Source organism: Tamandua tetradactyla, chromosome 17, assembly GCF_023851605.1.
Source record: "Tamandua tetradactyla isolate mTamTet1 chromosome 17, mTamTet1.pri, whole genome shotgun sequence".
NCBI classification, from domain to species: domain Eukaryota; kingdom Metazoa; phylum Chordata; class Mammalia; order Pilosa; family Myrmecophagidae; genus Tamandua; species Tamandua tetradactyla.
In genome coordinates, this window is record NC_135343.1 from 74,958,272 (window position 1) to 74,978,683 (window position 20,412).

At 47.8% G+C, this 20,412-nt stretch overlaps 1 protein-coding gene across 2 annotated transcripts in view; it reads left to right on the plus strand.

The window, feature by feature from the left end:
• The first annotated feature begins 1,143 nt into the window (after nucleotides 1-1,143).
• The window catches only part of RASA3 (RAS p21 protein activator 3), a 235,278-nt gene continuing 216,009 nt past the window's right edge, over nucleotides 1,144-20,412 (plus strand). For both annotated transcript variants that reach the window (XM_077134966.1, XM_077134967.1), the window contains exon 1: nucleotides 1,144-1,413. In XM_077134966.1, the coding sequence (XP_076991081.1) occupies nucleotides 1,359-1,413 (55 nt within the window). In that variant the 5' untranslated portion in view covers nucleotides 1,144-1,358. The remainder of the gene's footprint in view (nucleotides 1,414-20,412) is intronic.

Sequence of the window (20,412 nt, forward strand, 5' to 3'; positions counted from 1 at the left end):
TTTCCCGAATGAGTTATGGACAAAGGAACGTAGTATTTGCATTTTTGAAAACCATGTGCTTGTGCTGCTTTTTAAATTTCAAAAAACGAGTTAATGAAGAGCCTCATAGTTACAAACCAGCGGTTGCCACGGGCCATACACCAGCTCCCTTAGTCAGTTCTTGCTCCCCATCTCACCGCTGCCCTGGGAGAAGCCTGGGTGAATGCACCGACTGCGGCCCGAGTGGCGTGAGACCACCATCTCGAGCCCTCCCGGGATGCCAAGCCGAGCGCTTTCTGGACCTTCTTCGGGCAACTCAGGCGGGATCCTCCAGGGCGCCCCGCCCTCTCAACCCCGGGAAGGGGGAGCTGGGGGTGGGGGTCTCTTGCGCACTGGGTGCTCGCGGGAGCGCACGCTCGGGAGGGTCTGGTCCTGGTGGGCATCCCAGGCCTGGCCGGAGACATCAGCCTTTCCAGCGCCCTGCTGCGCCCCGAGTGTTGTTCCGGGGCGGGGTGGCCGCGCGGGTGGCGTCTGGTTACAAGGGTCGAGCCGCACCCAGGCGCGCGGAGACGGCCGGCGCCACCCGAGGGATTCGCTCCACAGGTAAAGAACCGGCATTCTTCTGGACCAGGAGCCACCACGCAGTTTGTCACCACCCTGGCAGGGGACGATGAGGCGGCCGCTGCGAGCCGGTGCCCGTGGGCGCCGAGTAGGGAGGACCGGCGAGTGGCCGGCGAGCGGGTCCGCAGTGTCCGGGGCCGCGCGGACTGGACACGGACGCGCAGGAACTCTTCGAGGGTAGCCGTCTCTGGGCTCCTCCTTGGCCCTAAGCAGGCCGGGAGCGGGATCTTCCGTCCCGCGAGCTGCCCCGCCTCGGCCTGGGAAGCTCCGCCACTGCCCTCACCGGGTCCTTCTCGGCATCAGCTCTCTCCATCCTGGGCTGGTCCCTGCCAAACCCTCGTCCCGAAACCGGGCCCGCCCCTCTCCGGGCCTCGGCCAATGGGAAGCTTTGGTTAGGTTGGGGGTGGAGTCGTTCCGAGCCGCCCCCCAGTTCCCGGCCAATGGGCGGGGCGCGGGGGCTGGCGCCTGGGGCCGCTGTCGGCTTTCGCAGACCGAATGAGGCGCGCGGGGACCCGGGCTGCGCAGAGCGCGCGGTGCCCCTGCAGCTGCCGCCGCCGCCGCTGCCGCCTCTCTTGGGCTCCAGCCGCCGCCTCCCCCTCGCTCCGTTGCCCGGCCTTCTCTGCGCCGCTCCGTGTGTCACGGAGGGGCCTTTGCACGGCGGGTGAACTTCCAGGGCGAGTCCCAACGGACCTCCCCGGCCGGATCGACCGGCGGGCGAGCGCGCAGACAGACAGACTGACCAGCAGCCGGCGAACAGCATGGCGGTGGAAGAAGAGGGGCTCCGGGTCTTCCAGAGCGTGAAGATCAAAATCGGTAGGCGTTCCTCTCTCCCTCCAGGGAGCAGCGCGGGCCCCCCGCAGCCTCGCGCTCGGCCGCTGACAATGGGCGGGTGGGAGCTTTGCAAAGTCCGCGCGGCGGAGATGCCTCCCTCCCCCTCCCCTGGTCCCCCACGCCTCCCCCTTCCCCCGCACCCCCTACCCGGCCGCCCGACTCGACTCTCTCGCCTCCCTCCTCCCGGGATCGGCGCGACTGCCTCCCGCGGGGCCTGCGGGGGTCCGCGACCCAGGCGCCCTCAGGGCAACTGCGCGGTCACACTTGGAGCGCTATCCCCGGGAGGGACGGGGCTGAGTCTGTCTGCCTCGGTTCCTTTTCCCCATCTTCCTCCCCTGGGGGTCCCCGCCGAGCCTGGGCTCCGGGAGGACGAGGCTCCCCGCACTGCCTCTGCTCGCCGAACGGCCGCGGATTCCTCCGGGCGCGCGGGCGGAGGAGGTGGGATCTGCCTGCCCCGAGGAGAGGGAGGGCTGGTGCAGGGCGCGAGGCCCGTCCCCCCCGTCGTGTGCAAGTGTGTGTGTGTGTGTGTACTTCTGGTGCCAGAACCACCCCCCACGGAGTCCCCGCGTCTCCTCTTGGTGGCTGCGCCAAGAAACTTCCTTTCCGGGGGACTGTGATCGCGCCTCCAATCTGGACATTGTTTCCGCAAAGGGCGCGCGGCCGGGCCGGGGCTGCTGGCTGCAGAGCGCATCCGTTCCCGCCCCTAATGGGGCAATTCCCTTCTCCAGGCCTGTCTGGGTCTTCGCTCCCAGAGTCAGGCAGGTCTTCCTGTGTGTGTGTGTGTGTGTGTGTGTGTGTGTGTGTGTATGTGTGAGTGTGTGCGCGCGCGTGTGTGATAGAGGGCGCTCTGGTTGAGGACGCCCGCCAGGCGGGGAGACACCCGGGCGGCCGGCACCTTCTCCCGGCGATCGGGTTGGTTTCATTGAGGACCGGCCGCCAGGCGTCGGGGCACGCGGGGCTTGCCATTCAGGCCGCCGAGACTCCGCGCCGCGGCAGCTTTTCTCCCTGGACAGACAGAGCTGGGTTTCACTTGGGTTCCCGAGGGAAAGAAAACGCTGCTTCTTGAAAGGATTCCGGGGAAGGAGGGGAGGAGTTCACGAAGTGCTGTTGTGTCTGAAAGGGTTGCATCTGAACTCTCCAGGGCTAATTGAGAAGATATTTGCTCACCTGGTTCTACTTTATTAGAGAGGAATGATGAGGTTCCTCCCCCATCACCCCCCCAAAAGAAACAAAAACCAAAACATGATCAGTACCTGGCATGACTATCACACATTTATGTCGTAACTGTGCCTTTTCACAAGGCTGTTGGATGACAGGATGGTTGGTTTTGGCAGAGGGCTTTGAGAATCTAAAGTATTATCCTGGCCTCAGGATCCTTTTCACCCACTGAACTGAGTTTTACATTTATACATTGATAATCTAGTCCCATGTGAAAAAGAAAGCATGCAGTTAAGGGAACAAAGCCAGGCACCCAGTGACTATTTAAGAATCAGTTGTTGATGATATTTGATGCTGTCTGAGGAATGCCAACTACCCTAAATCACGTGGTTTCTTTCCTATCTGCTTTATTTTGGTTTAAGGATCATCACTGAGACACCGTTTTGATATTTGGCATAGAAGTACTTCAGATAGGATGTGGCAACACTTTAGCTTTGAATAGTAGTCTACACATGAGGGATTTCTCTTGCCTATGTGGTTGCAATCTGCTGTCACTTTCATATGGAGAAACTCAACATTGTGTTCTACCTGGTTTGTCTAAAAAGTGACCTCACTGTGGGGGGCAAGTGAAAACCCACAACCCTACCTCTCTTCAAAGATTGGTCTGTTATATTCAGGTTTCTGAAGCTTCATTCAGCCAAGATGCCTGCGCTGAATGAATGAGTCCAGTGTAGCTGGGTGAGGAATGCTGTGCTTTCTTAATTGAGGACAGTGGGGGCAGGGGTGAGGCAGGAGGGTGGGCCGGGATGAGATGGGACGATGGAGGAATGTGAGGGGTTTCCAAGTACAGCGGGCAGAGCACCATCTGGGGACTTCGTAGTTCAAGTCTGGCCTAGCCAGTCTCAGCCTCAGCTTCAGCAGCAGGGAAGAATTCCAGTGGTGTGTTAAACACGGAGAATTTCTTTCTTTCCGCTAGTATAGTACATAAAACAGGAGGGCAAGGAGAGAAATGCAGGGGCCGGGAACCCTGCACAGCTGGCATGCCAACATAACTCAGCTTAACATCTGATATTCGTGGAAGGGCTTTCTGCATACGAACACGGAGGAACCTGATTAGAAGGAAGGAGGCTTGAAGAAGCTGTTTGATTTGGCGATACTCTCCCCTTCCTAGCTCTTTTGTGTTCCACTTTGAACAAGCGAGCAAAACACCAGGGCTCAGCTGAGGATTAGAGTGACTGCTGGAGCATCTGCTGTCTCTAATCACATATGGGCCTGGGTTGTATTTGAGCCTTTGGAAGCCAACCCAGCATTCAGGGGTTGTATCAGTGAGGATGGGTAGCCACCTGGAAATGTCCTTGTGCAGCCAGCTCACTTCTTGGATGTAGCTCAAGCTCGGAGTTGAGCCTTCACCTGCAGTGCTGGGTGTGCGGGGAGGGGTGTCATCTGTGACCTGGGGGCCAGACAAGGGGCCATGGATGCATGAAGAGGCAAAGTACCCTCTTGCGTTTGAACACAGACATGTTTCAGGTTATGAGTTAGAACTTTAGGCTGGAATCCCTGAAGATAAACTGTGGATGAACTTGTGTGGCATTTAGTCCCGTTTACCTGTTGCAGGGGGCGCAAGGTCTCAGTGCAGGGCGGGTAAAAAAGCCTGTTATAGAACATGAAGTCAGAGATTGCTCCAGAGCGCGGGCAGGAGGTGTGCCGAGCTCTGTTCAGTATTTTTTCCCCTTAATCCTCTTTTTTTGTGGCCAATCTCAGCTCTGCCTTGCCTCGCCCAAACGTCCCTGGTCTTGAAGGCATTGATAAAACTGACACTACAATAAATTTTGAGGAGGAACAAATGTACTTTAAACACACACACTCACAAACAGAGTCCCTCTTTCATTATCCTGGGGAGACCGTGTGGCAGCAGATAAATTAACCTCTGAGACTTGTTTCCAGGCAAGCTGGCTTTGTGCCCTGTCTTTGCTAGTGACTTGCTGGGTGACCCCGGGCAAGTGTCTTCCCCTTTCATGGCCTCATTTGTCTGTTTGCAAAATGTAGGTAATTACTGTCCGGCTGTGACTGTGATCCGGGACAAACTTAAAGATGGTGTTGTTCAGGCTGAGATGACTGCCCCCTCTTTCCCCCCAAAAAAACACAAAAAGAAAAATTCTCCATATGTAATAAGCCATGTTGCAACTACACTGCTAAGAAAAAGGGTGAACATTTTCGGGGGCATGGAAAGTGTTCTCTAGGTGTGTGCAGGGGTCTTGGTCCTTTTTAGTTCTTAAATAGTTTTGAAAACAAATAATGGTATTTCATCCCATTCAGAGGCTAAAGTTAGGGAAACGGGAAGAATTGCTTCCTTTCCATCCCCCTTCCTCTTTCTTTTTCCTTCCACCTTTTGCAAATGACCTAATACATATGTAAGCGCCAAATAAAAATAAGATTTTTTGTTGTAATTATTTTTAATTTTTGTCCTGAGGAATCTGTTGCTTTCCCTATTTAAATCTTGCAAGATTGTGTTGGATATGTGCTTCTGTCGGCCTAAATAATCTTAAACTTTATGCACCGTTGGTAACGATGATTATTTTTACAATAGCATCTCGGTGTGTCATGTAAGACTAAACCCAAACTTCCTATGAGAGTGCTGCTTTGAGGAAGTGTGCTGTTCTGACTTTCCATGAGTCAGGGCTCCAGGACCCGAAGGGAAGCGACTTGAAGATTTGTAGAAGATGATTGGGTGACAAAACCCACAGCGAGAGCACTTCTGCTTGGCAGCATTATTTTGGACCTGAAGCTCCGCTAGGCATTGCAGTATGTCTTCACTTCCCAGTGCTAGATTCCTTTTCTATAATATTTACTGCTCATTTTTTAAAGCGTCATTTTATCGTGATAAATGTCTTCAATAAAGAGCAATACACAAAGGTGTTCTCTCAAGCTAAAAAAAAAAAAATCCTAAACTTTCATGCTAGGACAATAAACGTTCTCTTGGACTAACAGACTCTTGTGACTTGGTTCATTTTTTTCCATCATCAAGTTGGAGGGACTCATTCAGATCTATGCATGTGCGGGTGTGTTTCTATGTCTCACGTGAAATTGCATTTTGCTAGTACTTTGCGATAGGCCGCCCTGAGGGCCCCCCAACCCCACACCCCCGTCTCTCCGCCTCACTGATGTTAGTGACAGTATTGGAGGCAGGTGACTCGTCAGTGCCTTCTGTCCAATTCCCTTCCTTGACTGTGAGCAAGTTGGGGCCTAACCTTAGGGACTTGCTAAAGGTCATTGGGTGCGTTTGTAGCAGCAACAGGATTTGATCCTGAGTCTTGGGAACAACCCCCACTCCGCCCCCCACCCTGGTCTGGTGCACCCCCTCCACGCCAGGCCATGTCTGGGAACCCACCACCAGGGCGCTGTGGTCTTTTGTGTAAAACCAGTACTGTTTCAAAGCGATTCTTTTCATGACTCGTACCATAATGTATGGCTTTTTCTAGCGGTGGCCTACTTTCTGATAATTTACTTGGCCTCCCAACCCCACAGCCTCATCAGTTAAGAACACAGTCCCACAGGAAGGAGCCGGCACTCCCTCGTCTCACTTGGTGACGGGGTCCCGAATGGCCACGTGCTTGGTGTGACTCTTGACAAGTTTATTTTGCTAGTTTATGTATGAAACGGAAACATCTCCTTTTAAAACCACCCCAAAACTCACATCAGCCACTTGATTTATAATAATGTGATGTAAGGATCCTTTATATTTCCCTTTACAGACCACGGAACGTCCCTGAGCTGTTATGGAACTGCTGTTATGGAACTCTGTACAGGCGCAGCTTATGTTCCTAGAAATGAACAGAGGTGTTGGCTATGCATTAAAGGCAGATGATCAAACCTGCCTCTCACCTTTCCATTTCGCCCCAACCCCCCTCCTATTAAAAAGCTCTGCCTTTGCTTGCCCTTCCACGGCCCACAGCTCAGTAATAAGCCTCCATTTCCTTTTTTCCTCAACTACATAGCCTCTTATCCAAATTCCCTCATCTCTTTTCATCCTTGTTAAGTATCCGTGGGAAAATCTTGCCCTGTGTTTTGGTTCATCTCTGGTGAACCAAAACAAAGAACCTTCTATGACATCAACTTGAGAGTGGTGTATTTAACGCCTATGCCAAAGGAAAAAAAAAACTCACCACTTTTGGGATGAAATCCGGTAAAATGGTGTTCCACTGCCAACAAGGTAGTAAGTCTGGAGATCTGCGTCATCCTCTCCTGATTAAATGTTCATCCCTTTAAATGTCACATGAGTGATACAAAGAAGAGCAAGACAATTAATTAGTCTTTTGGTTTTTCATTTCCATAGTTGGTCACGCAACGTATCAATTTCTACTTTTGCTATTTTAAAAGTCCATCTGTGCCGTGTGTACAAGATGACCTTCCAACTCCCTTCTAGCTCTAAATATCAAGTACCATATTTTGGCTGTGTTGACTATCAAATAGGCTTTGGGGGCTTGTCTGGGAATCCACCCATCAGATGTGGTGTGGTTTCCAATTAAAATGAAATTTCACCATTTCAAATTTGGAGTCATTTAAAAAAATTCATTAATTTATGTTTTAAATTAGAGAAGTGGGTTAAGAACGATCATGCCTAAAATACCGTGGAATCATTTTCAGCTGTGAATGAGAGTGAAGAGGTCTGCAGCGGGCACGATATTGCATGTCATTTTCATTTGTTTCTTTGTCTCTCTTCAGCACAGCGCTCTTCTTTTCTCTCAGTGGCTAGACCTTGCTGCCTTGGATCTTGGGGCTCCCCTGGAGATTCACTGGGCTCAAAGCACCTTCTGATGTGCCTTTCCTGTAAGACTAGAACTTGTCCGTGAAGAAGGGCCCAGTGACAGTTTGGGCTCAAAAAAATACATCAAAACCGACGGGTCCTTTCATTCAGCAAAAAGTGGTCGTGCAGTGGGCTCCCACTGGGTGAGGTCATAGAACAGCATTGACTGAGAAATGCAGGTTTTGGGTCGGGACTTAGGTTGTGATGCTCTCTGGGCCACTTACTAGCAGTTTGGCCTGGGAAAAGCTATGGGAGCCTCAGCTTCCTCCAGTGAAAACCAGTGACAGGTTAACTGTGTCACAGGAGCGTTTACGGATCAAATGAGATAGTGGCTCTTGAAGTGCTAAGCACCATCCATTTTAATAAGATAATAATTATGAGTAATGTCTCCCACAGGGTTAAGGTGAAAGATTTTGGACATATAAGGGAACAATGTTTATTTATTTATTAATAAGTAAATGTTGGCCACACATGGTTCTTGACATCAGGAAGTTTATATTCTCCTGAACACTCTGATGCTAAAATTAACTTGGATATTCTTTTAACCGAGTTCAGCTAGCTGTCTCTGCTATTTTTAACCTCTAAGGACTAATGTACACAACTGGATTGTTCCTGGGAAAGCAGCACAGGCCTAATGGCCAGCAGTAATTTCAGTTCTTGAGGCTTCAAGCTTTGCCTGGGAAGGGGGAGTGGATTTCCTGGGTATTTCTGTATGGGAGGATGTGGGGAAGAATTTAAGCGTGTACTTTGTGTGTATCACCTCATTTTAATTTACAGTCTCACAACCCATGACTTTGACGTTGAGGAAATGAGGCTCACAGAACTTAAATATTCTGCCCAAAGTCACTCAGTCTGCAAGAGCTGACGCAGGGATGTGAGCCCAGGTAGGCAGGGCACCAAAGTTCTGGTTCTTTGCGTTCGCTACTTAATACCGTCTCTCAATTTAGAGGCCCTTTTCTCTTTTTTTTTCATGAGCTTAGATTTGAATGGAGAGAAAGTAGCGAAGCACTGGAAAAGAGAGGAAAAGGAGCAAGCTTGTGGGACCACAGGCAGTACGCAGGAGGGGAAGGGACGAGGGCCTCAGGTGTGTGAGGACAGAGGAGTGCAGGGAAAAACGCTGACCTGGGAGTTTCGAGAAATGGGTGGTCATTGACCAAGTGGTGGTGGGGACAGGAAGTTGGAAAGGAGAACAATCTAATGTCATTTTTTCCCCTATGGCATTTTCAGTGTCTTTGGGAGGCTGTCTTAAGCAGAATAAAGGGCTACCATCAACCCAGTTGTTCCCCCCTGGACATGTTAGAAAAAAGCACCCCTGCTGGGTGCTGAATTAGTGAGCAGAGTGTGGGCACCCTGAAGTGACCCTGTAGATACAGACTTCGGTAGAAAACATTTTTATTTACTTCTCTGAAGCTAATGAGACATTTAGATGTACAAGCCCTCTTCCCCAAACACACCCAAAACGAAGTGAAGTGAATTGCATCATTCTGAAGATATTTGGGGAATAAACATTATCATATCAGATTTTAAACATACGTATGCACATGTTTAGAAGGGAGATTGAAGTGTGGCTGGAAACAACCAGAAGTGAAGCGGTAGCTGTTATAATTTTGTTTATATAGCATTAGGAATTAATTTTGTAAGTTGCATGTGAAAGCAAAGGCAGAGATAGAGAAGAGAGCCTGCCTGTCCCCTTTGAATGGTCTTGGAGGTGGAGTTCAGATTAGGCTGAACCCAGGTTCTGCAGATGTTAGCGGTCAAAGGAGTCCTTCCCCGTGGCTGCTTGGGAAGCCAACTGTGGAGAGGAGAGCTAGGAACTTGCAAACCCAGGACTGAGTCTCAGCTCTATTTCTTGTTAATTCTGTAACTTTACACAAATCTCCTAACCTCAGTTCAGTTTTGCCTCAGTTTCTTTGTCAAAGTAGAAGAGTAAGGAAGTTTAACTGAGGCTGTGTGTGTAAACAAAAGCACTTTTAAATGCTCAGCTCTTTATAGATATGTAGTGTTAATTCCAGTATAATTTAAAAGTATTTGCCTTGTTACTCTTGTAACAAACATTAGCGTTCTGCCTAAGCGCTCCCCCCACCCCCTCAAAATAAAGGAAAGAAAAGAAAAGAAAGAAAGAAAGAAAAAGAGCTACACTAATAAGTATTAGGTGAGAGCGCTGAGCGTTCAGAAGCGGCAGAGGTTGTTTTGGTTTTTACTAGACAGGAAAGACTTCTTAGAGAAAGTTGTTGAAGTTGCCTTTGAAGAATGGGTGGGGTTTTGAGAAAGGAAGGAGTCGGTTCAGGCTGGGGTGAGCATTTGTGAAGATGCACAAGTAAGGCCATGTAAGCAGCTTTTGGAGGGCAGTAGGGAGTGGTACTGGGTTGGGGAGGTGTGGGAGTGGGGACGGGGCCCCTGGCCTTTGGGGGTGTAGAGTGGGGCACTTATGATAGACCAAGCCAGGACTTCATATCCCATTGGTGTGGCTGGGCCTCTGGAAGTTCTGGGGTGAGAGGGCAGGTCTAAAACTGTGGGGTGCTCGAGCTGGGCTGATTATCTAGTCTTTTGCATCCAGATGTCTGAGTAAGAGTCTTTACTCAGTACAGTAAAGCACCTGCAAGGAGCTCCCCATGGCTGGAATGTTCTAGCTTTGACGAGTAGGTGAAGGTTAGGTACAAGAATCTTCACTGCAGCCTCACCCATGGTCAACCATTGAATGAACACATAGTGAAAAACTGGAAAGAAAGCAAACGCCAGTGGGAAGGGAAATGGCTCCATATATCAGGGCTCATCCATCCTGTGAACTATGATGCAGCTCTTCAGAGGAATGAATTAGATCCAAAGACAGAACAAATGGCTTGTAGGGCATTCCACGGATATGATTAGAAAGAAAAGCAAGATGCAGAGAAGTCTGTCTTATAGTCTCTCCTCAAAATAATAAAACAAGGATAAATACATTATATATGCACAAAAGTAAAGACCGGCATGAGTCTGTTAATTAATTATCTGAGGTGGGAAATCCGGGGAGGCTTATTTAGGAATTGGGAAGGGACAAACAAATGAAAAATGGTCTGTTTTGTAAAAGCAAGTATATGACCATATTCTGTGTATATATATATATATGTATATGTATACATACATACATATATACATGTATTTCTGTGTATATATGTACAAAATATGTAATATTTTGTATACATAAAGTAAGAACAATTAAAATAATCAACAACCTTAAAAATTGAAGGAATATTCAATAGGGGATATTAAGACCCAGAAAGATGAAATAATATACTCAGATTAAGGAGAACTTTTATGTAAGGAAAGTAGGATGGTGAGAAAGATAGGAGCCCAGGTATGAGTAAATAACTAAGTGGAGAAAGCAAATACTGCTGCATAAGCAAGGACAGGCTGGCTTGTGAGAAGGACCTTGAATGCCGGGCTCAGACATTCAGAACTAGGTTTCAGTTATCCTAGCTTTTATGCTTTAGTAAAATGTGGGAGCAGACACTAAAGTGAAACTCTGATATTAGATAGAAGGGAATTTGAAATTATTTTTTCTGTAGCAGATTACTCAGTTTTTTTTAAAGCAGATTTCACAACTAACAGATAAATCTGAACTTTAGTATAAATGCAAATGACATGATTATTTAGATTTTATAGAAATAAAAATGAGATGAATTGTCTCCAATTTTTTTGACTTCACTTGTTTCTGAAAGTAATTTCTGGGCTTGCTCCACGGGAATCTCAGGAAATGAGTTCTCAACATGAGGATTAATTAGATTAAACTAAAGGCCCACTCCAGGCAGTAATGTGTCAGGGAGTCTTTGGGTTTGTGTGTGTTTTTGATCTTTGCTGGAAATGATAGATCAACAAGATGACTGAAGATCAAAAATAGTGATTCCTTGTTTAATGAGTGTCTCAAAATATTAGGCATGCTTCTGCAGCATGCACGGCTCCTTCGCTGCATTCCGCAGGGGAAAGCTCTAGCTGTCCTGAAATTTGGTCTTCCAGGTTTTCAGTTTTCGAGGAGGTTGAACTCCGCACTTGGAATGATCGCTTATCAGAATTTAGGGATTGATTTAATTCCTTTGGGGTATAGTCAGTTTTCTGCTGGCAAAAGGACACTGTTAGTAAATGTCCCATCTTTCGTCTCAGTATTCTCAAACGTGCTATGAAGCAGCCTTGCACACTGAGGGAGGGTGGTGGGAGAAGAGGCAAAAAGCTCTGCCAGGGCTATGCAAGCGGGTAATTTCCTAGAAACAGAAACTAGTACTTTTGACGCCTAAGTCAATGGAGGAATAACTCTTGTGCCTGCTTTTTACCTCTTTGTATCCTTCTATTTCATATTATTTTAATAATTTCCAAAATTTAAAGAATTTTTCTATCTTAGCCCGTAATTGCCAACTGGGTAAATTGCAAAGGGAAGGAAAGGGTCAAGGGTCTGTGTCTTTTTCAGTTTTGTGGTGACTCAGATGCCATCTCTGCAGTGTAGAAGGAAAACCTGGTTCTGGAGGCTCCTGCCTGCAGGTCGTGATGCCTTTTCCTAGCCGTATTGACCAGATTCCCAGCCGTGCGTCAGGGTTGCCTAGCAGAGTTTTATGTTTGCTAGCCATGCCCCACTGCTGCCCACTCCCCCATCAGCCACAGAATCACATCTGTGAGACTTTTTCTGACAACTCTCTTTAACTTCTTTGCCTGCTGCTGCTTTGGTGCAGTTGTCCTTCCGGGGAAGGAGACAGGAAGGCAGGGAAACCATGGTTTGGCATAACTGCAAGGATTCTGGGTAATGTCTTCTACTTTCTTTCTAGAACCCAGAAGATTCTTTGGGGACATTTAATAAAGCTTGGATTTCTAATTATTATTGAATTTTTTTCTTTAGTTTTTTACTTTTGGACTTCATAGTTTAGTAAGGGTCAGCTTGGGTCTAAATTAAGTGTGATCTGTTCTTGGAACAACAAGTGTGATCTGTTCTTGCCGAACAGATCTTCGTGCATTGAGCAAGAGCCAATTTCCACTTCCCTGTTAGGTTCCCTTACTGCTCCTTTTTCTGTTTCTAAGGCATCACACGCAGCAATTCCACACACAGACAAGTGCTTCAAATAGTTGAGGACAGCTACATGTGCGACCTAAATATTTTCTTTAGTTTTGTTCTATTATTTATTTCTTCCTAGAAGAAAAGATTGCACATTCCCTTTTGTGGTTTCTCTTTTTGGTTTTAAACTCAGTTCTGGAAGGTTCTAAAACAACCAATTTATTTTGATTTTGTGTCCCTCCTACACATTTTTCTCTCCACCAGAATCAGTCATGTTTATGGAGCCCATGAAAATGTCAAGGAAAAGAAGCAGACAGCTCTTTATAGAATGCTGTGAAGTTTTCTGGGTGCTTCCACATGCTATTATGCTAGAATCTTGTAATAATTTTGTGACGTTCACAGGACAGTTATTTTTTACCCTTCCCTCCTTTGAGGCTTAGAGAAATTAAGTGACTTTCCCAAGGTCACATTCACAGCAAGAGAGCTGCAGAGCTGGGACTTATACCCAGTTCTACCTAATAGGCAGTGCTCAGGTGATAGAGATCTGGGAACCATGTTTTTGTGATTGCTAATGCTGCCCAGTGACCCTTGAACTGAGGCAGTGATGGGATGGAGAGAGCACTGGGCTAGGAGTTGGAATAAATGGCGTTAGATCCCTGCTTACCCACTTCCTAGCTTAGTTGTCCTGAGTTAACCTTTGTTGGGTTTCAGTTGTTTGAACTCTAAAACACAGCAAATAGTACCCTGAGGCTTAAGTGAGATAATGATTGCAAACTCCTTATAATATTCATATGAACTTCTTGTAAGGGTGGTTATCAGATGCTAGCTGATCCTGCAGCTGAATTCCTTTACCATTCTGGGTTAGAGGGCAAATAGGGTTCTGTATATTCCTTCAGAATTTACAATCTCTGGTCTTCCAGGTCCTGGTAGCCCTTCCAATAAAGGGCTTTTTAGGGCTTATCTGTGATGTCTGTGCATGACCACTTGTAAGTTTTATGATTGGGGATCCCACGTACTTGATCCTGAGGGGCTCTTGTTTTGGGGGACAGTGCTCATATGAATAAGAAATATGCAGGAAACACTTTATAAGCTCATGTGGCAGAAAATTCTAGTTGTTACCCACTGTTGCCTCCCTTCCACCTGAGTAATGGAGCTCTCCAAAGTTAGCTGGCTGGGTACTTGGTCATCCAGAAAAAAAAACTACATTTCCAGCATCCCTAGAAGTTAAGCATGGCCTTGCGATTAATTTCTGGTCAATAGAATGTAAGTAGAAATGTGGGGGACAACTTCTAGAAAATCTCCTTAAAGAGAAAGGTTCAATCCCTTTCTCTAAATATACTCCTTTCTGCTGATGGGAACGCTGACATGATGGCTGGAGCTAGAGCAGCCACCCTGGATTCTCAAGTAGAGCCACATGTGGAAGATAACTTAGGGCTAAATGATAATTACAGGACTGTCATACCAACCCTGTACTGCCTGCATTTATAGGAGAGGACAAAAAACTTGTTTATTTAAGCTGCTTGTTTTTTTGCATTCCTGTCACTCACAAACAACTTAGATCCTAACTCATACAGTAAACTACATATAAATACAAATATGTTACTTATCTATTATATGTACTAGGTATCTACTGCATATATAATGTATGTTTAGTTGTGTTCTATCGATAGAGCCCTGATTTGTCCTGTGCCATATCTGGAGGTGTGCAATGAATTGTGCTATAAACAAGTTCTGCTGCATTTCTGTTATTTCCTGAGATGGTGAGATGGGGTTGTAGTAGCCTTGAGTTTTGAACCAAAGAGGAATAAAACCAGATACTTTTGTGCATGTGTTAAGAAATAGCATCACTGTAGCCTAGTTTACCTGCTTGGTATTTGGTGGAAGGATGGCCATTTGACAGTGATACTCACTCAGAGTCTTTCATAAATTTGCATTTTTTTCTATTCAATATGTTTTTACTAACCACTTACTAACAATAGCAAAAAAAAATTATGCTAACAGGAGCAGCAGACATTTATCTAATGTGTGCTGTGTGCCAACTACTGTTTTAAGTAAGAACTCAAAAAGTGCTGTGATTCCACTTTGCAGGTGAATGACGGAGGCTCAGAGAGGCTCAGTAACATGCTGGGATCACACAGCTTATAAGTGTAGAGCTGGATTTGAAACTAGGCACCCAACTCCAAAATTTATGGGCCACCTTACCATACCTGAGGCCTGGCATTACTCTCCGTAATGTGGCCATTCAAAATAGCCTTTGCTTCAAGAACTTTAAAATCTTTTCGATGAAGCAATACGTATGCTTGTGAAACTGTTAAAATAATAGTCAAGACCTTCTGTGGTCAAAAGCTCAGGTGAGTGACCTGGACAGCACATAGACTAGATCAGAGATCACCTATGCCTGCCTCTCTTTGTTTTGTCCACACAGTGTTCTGAAAAACTTTGAATTAGTTGCCAACTTGAAAAACATCTAAGGAAATTAAAAAATTAAAACCAAGATTTCCAGCTTGTCTTGGGAAATTGGAAGACCTGGTGATACTGAGACTGAATTTCCTTCTGGCAACCACCTGCCAAAGCTAAGTTGGGGTTCTGTGCTTTAGCCAATGCAAGGCTGTCCACTGTCCCCTGGTCCCTGCTGCTGCCTGTGGCTCTTGAACACGGCTGCTGAGGGTCAATTAGTTTTTACATCTCACCTCGGCTGCCGTCTTTTCCTATACCTGGTTTGCTTCATTCATGGGCTTATTCACCTGCTACCTGAAGTCTCTGGAGTTTGCAGCCCCTGCTCCATGGTCTGTGTCAGTGGTGCCTCCTGGAGCTGTGCAGGGAGCTCCCACTTTAACCTAGAAGTGGTCAGTAGCTAGAGCTTTTGGTTTGGGGTGGAGAGTGCAGGCAAGGATGGCTGGGTTTTGCGTGCCTGAATGAAAGTTTTTTACCCTTTCTAATACACTTAAAAAAAAACACTTAAAAATTATTGCGAAAAACAAAATAAAAACAATTATTTCGATGACATATATACAACAGCACATTTTCCATTTTAACCATTCATTAAGTGTACAATTCAGTGGCATTAATTGCATTTACGATGTTATTCTGCCATCACCACCATCTTTGACCAAAACTTTTTGCTCACTGCAAACAGAAGTGTACCCTTTCAACACTGAGTCCGTGTTCCTTCTCCCCTCCTGCCTGTACAGTACTTTCCGTCTCTATGAATTTGCATGTTCTAGTTATTCAGTATAAATGAGGTCATACAAAATCTGTCCTTTGGTGCCTGGCTTATTTCATTCGACAGAATGCATCAGGGTTCATCCATATGTGAGAACGCCATTCCCTTTTTATGGCTGAATAATATTCCATTGTATGCATAAAGCCCGCTTTCTTTATCCATCTCTTGGGGACACTTGTGTTGCTTCCACCTCTTTGTCGTTATGCATCACTCTGCTGTGAACACCTGTGAACCCTTTCTGAGACCCTTTTCCCCATTCCTGTGGGTGCATACCTAGGACTGGAATGGCTGGGCCGTACGGTAATTCTTTGTCAAATCCTGTTTTTGAAAACATAAAACCATCACTTGTTCTTGCCCTCAGTCTCCTCCCTACATGACTTGTCCTTTCAGACATCGGGCCTCTCATAACCAACCATCAGTGCTTTTCCATGGTGGTGTCTATCCCAGATTCTTCCTAGCTCAGCAGGTTCCTTTAAAACAGAAGCTCATTTTGGGACAAGCAGCTCATTTGCAGCCTGGAGACCCTTGCTGGTATCTCCTCAGTCAATTTGAGGGCAGGTTTGGGGTCAACGCATCTCTCTGTGGTCTGGAGCAGCTGCTGGAATGCCTAAGCAATTTCCCCTAAGACAGTACTTCCCAGCAGTGGGCTGACCTTGTGAACAAACTGCACAGCTCAGGGTCGCTTGCTAAGAAAATGAGTTCATGAGCCACGGAGCACCGGGTCCAGGTCACTCTGTGGAGAGGAGCATTTTTTCTTTATATCCTCGATACCATATGACTCCTGCCCTCTGACTGCTGTTTGAATTGTTTTCCTCCGCCCTGGTTTCAGGTCTCAGCTCTAAGGTGATTGGCTGCCCCAGCCAGGGCCAGATGTTGCCTTAAGTGTGGAAAGCGCCCATGGACGCCGCAGGCAGTGCTGCTGGCCTTGCTTTTTAGCTGGCCGGAGGCCGCCATGGCGTGGAGGGCAGTCAAGCTGGACAGCCCTGAGGGTGCTTCAGTCCCACCTCCCCCAAATCTCTGGGCCTATCCTTTATTTGCAATCCAAGCTAAATGGGGAGCTTTCCAAGGCTGGGGTCAAGCTATTAGCAGAGATCCCGGGAATATGAGCTGGTTCTGGAAAATCCGTGATTGCACAGACCCCAGGAGAGCTAAGTTAGCTGGAGTCTTGTTTAGAGATTCTGGGGGCGGAGACAGGACCTACGAGAAATGCTGAACTTTTTGCGGGAATTGAGGGTTTTGCGGTGGTGAAACTGGCCTGGTTTTCCCGTGGCCTTCGGGATGAGAACTGAGCTGGGGAATTCCAGATCCCTCGGGGCTGCGGCTGGAATGCTCTCCCTTCCTCAGGACGCCTTGCAGGCCTGGAGATGAGCAGAACTCAGAAGAGCTGGGCAGAAAACCAGAGCCGCATTGGGAGAGCTACTGGACAGTGTCTGTGGACAGTGAGACCCGCTGCTGCAGGGCAGGCTTTTGATGTCGGGAACAAGGGCTTGTCCTGCCCTTGACTTTTCTCTGCCAGGTCCCTGTAGAGTCTGCCTTCCCCTTGGGTGATCTGAAGACTGAGCTTCTCTTTCCTGGCCGCTCCCTCCTCCTGGGGGAGGAAGGAGTGGCCCCGCTGCCTATTTACGGGGTGCTACCATCCCAGGGACTTGGGGTAGGCGGCTTTAGAGCTATATTCTCGGGGTGAGGAAGTGGGCAGGGAAGGCAGCCCAAATCCTGCAGGCTTTGGGAGAATGGGGTGCAGTGTGGCCGCTGCAGACTGCCAGGATCTGTAGTGCCCCATGGCTCCACGCTGCGTTGGTGCCATCCCCTGAGTGCCAGGCCGGCATGAATTCGCCCATATTTGGAAGACAGTTACACATGCAATTCAGGAATCATCTGGGCACAGGACCTGCAATTCCCACTCTGGTTCGTCATTTGGGTGGCTGTGTCCCGTCTCCATGAGCCTACCATAAAATGTGCATTTGTTACTTGTGGTCTAGCCCTGGACACCATAGAACAGATTTACTTGAGGATCTGGAGCCCCGGGGCAGAGCTCTGCCACCACCAGCCTGCTGCGGGACCTGGAAAAGACGCCTAACCTTCTGCATCCTTGTCATCGTCCTCCCCTCCCCCACATCCCGGCTGCCTTAGCTGTAAATCTAGTCTTGGACCAGGTGGCCTCTGAAACTCCTAGCGGCTCTAGGGTTTTATGGTTTGTGGTCGCCCCAGGGGCTCTGGACCTTCAGTGCATTAGGGGGCAATAGTTAGAGAAAAGTCTCGAGGCCCCATTGAGCAGCTTGGGAGCTGCCTGCAGGGGATGGGTCTGGGGGAGGAAGGGGTGGTCCCGCCACCCATTTCCGGGGAGCTTGTGGGTGGGACTCTGTGCTTGGTTCTGTGGTTCCTTCACGAGGGAGATTCCCAGGTACCTGCTGGGGGATGGAGTGGGGGAGAGCCCAGTGAGCCCCTGAGTTTTGATGCTTTCTCCTGAACCTTATACCCAACTTCATACATGGGGGTATAAGGTTTTGCATCAAGTATTTGTATCAAATACTTGATACACTACGTTTTATCTCCTCTACGCTAACTTCCAAATTCTATCCCACCTTTCCTTTTAACCTTCCACATATTGTGAAGCAAGGCTGGGTGGGGAGTGCGTGCATGGGGTAAACGCGACCCACTGTCACGGTCACGCTGGAAACCCATGCTGGAGACCCATGCCGTCGGGGCTAAATGCGTTTGGGGATTGGCCTGCACACTGAGCGTTATCAAGGCTTTGTGGAGGGATGAGGTGCTCAGGGGGTTTTGGTCGGGGTTGAGGGTCGCATTGCGCCCCACCCCACGAGGCAAGGGGGCATTTAGACCAAAGGAAGGCAGCGTGCATTTCTACTTTCTTTCTTACCGGGTTTCCTCTTGTAATACAGCTACGGGAGGTGCCCACGCCGTGCAGCTGAAGATGTCGCACCGGTGTGTATAATCCTTTGGTCGGGAAAGAGGTGTAAGGAGACTCGATAATTGGCTGCCACTTGCTCTTTTCCTTTATCCAAGAGATCCGTGGTTATCGTAGAAGGGGACCAGCCCGTGGTGAAAAAGACGTGTGCAGTTTAAAAGTGGGTCCTTGTTTCTCACGCAGTTCTTACATTTTTTTTTTGGTGCTTCTGACATGACTGAGCCTGCAGGGCTGCTCCTGGGGGCCGTGTGGACCCACTGGCCCTGATTCCCGGGAGGTTCTGTGTGTGTGTGAGACAGGGCTTGCAGGGCAGGGTGGGGGGTGCTGGGGGCTTGGTGCTGCTCCTCCCAACTCCCCCCGCTGTACTTGCCTTCTCCCTTTGACTGGAGTGTGATGATGCATCCTGTGTTCCCACGTTCCATGGCCTGTGCGCTTTCTCTGCAATTCTTTTTTTTAATAGCTTATATTTGTCTCAGAAACCTTCCATTTTTCTTAGGTCCACACTTGGGATTTGGCTTAGAAGTTTTTCTCTGTTGGTTTCTGCCCTGTTCTCTCCTGTGGCTGTGGCTCAGATCCATGTGGGAAATCCTTAGCCTGCTCTGGTGCAGGAAACGTGCCGCGCTTGCTGGATGGGGCCCACAGATTATGTGGCCTGTGAATTATGTGGCCTGAGGCTTACATGGCTCCGTCTCCCACTCTACCACCCCCTGGGCTGCGCTGCCCAAGAAGATATCAGAGATTCAAGTGGGAGTGGTGTATTTATTCTAGGGATAAACTTGAATCCTCTCAGATCTACTGTTAAAAAAGGAAAGTATTGGCAAAGGTTGCCATCATTAGTAAGAAATGACCAATGACCTACGTCCTGAACGATCAGGACACGCGGATATCGGCACCCTTGCAGGTGAGAATTGGGGTCTGGGGTTAACAAGGTGGGAAAAGAAAGCCATGGCTTGTACAGCTACCTAAGTTCTAAAGATCCAGATCTCTTCTGCTTGTTAACTTTAGGGCTTATGTGAAGTTCTGTTCCGGGCAGTTCTTCTTTTATACCAGATTTTGTTGGTGCAAATCCTAGAAACGGTCTAGTTTACTTCTGCGAAAGCAACCTGTAGTTTAGCACGGCCTTGGGCGATGTAAAGTACCATGTTGGAAAAGGGAAGGGAAGAGAAGGCTTTGCCTTATTGCACCCGGTTATTTCTGAGCCATTGAAGGTTACAAATGGCTTCTGGTGGCTCCCTTTATTGCTGCAAGTATTAACTGCAGTTACAGCTCTCTTGAGCAATCAGAAGGGAATCGTTAGACAACTTTGGTGTGGTTTCTCGTATTTCCCTAGTTGGCTCCAGGGTCCGTTTGGAATCTATGACATTCCTTTCTTTGCTCATCATTTCCTGTCCCGTTCAGAACTTGCTTTAAGAATTTGGAGAAAGAGTTTTTCAGCATTTGGACCCGAGAACATGCATACGCATGTCATGAGTGAAAATAAAGGGTCATGTGGAAAGGAAAAAACACAGCAGAATACTCTCCACTACTTTTCTGCTAAGTATTGTGAATTTTATTTCATGAAGTATAATTCAGTGTTCTATTCAGGGAAGTCCTTTTCTTCTTTGCTTATCCCTTTGCAAGACCCAAGAAAATAACTTGGTTGAGCCATCTGGAGATGGGGTGGGCCAGGAGGGAAGGGGAGGGATGGAAGAGAGAAAGAGGCAGATTATCTGGTCAGCTGAATTAAAGACTTTCATTTCTTCACCATCACATCTTTGTTCACTTTGATTTGCAACATTTTAGCTGTTTCTCCCCATTGTGTTGCTGTGGAATGGGAACCCTTCCCACGGTGGAATGAGAAATCTTCCCCTACTGTT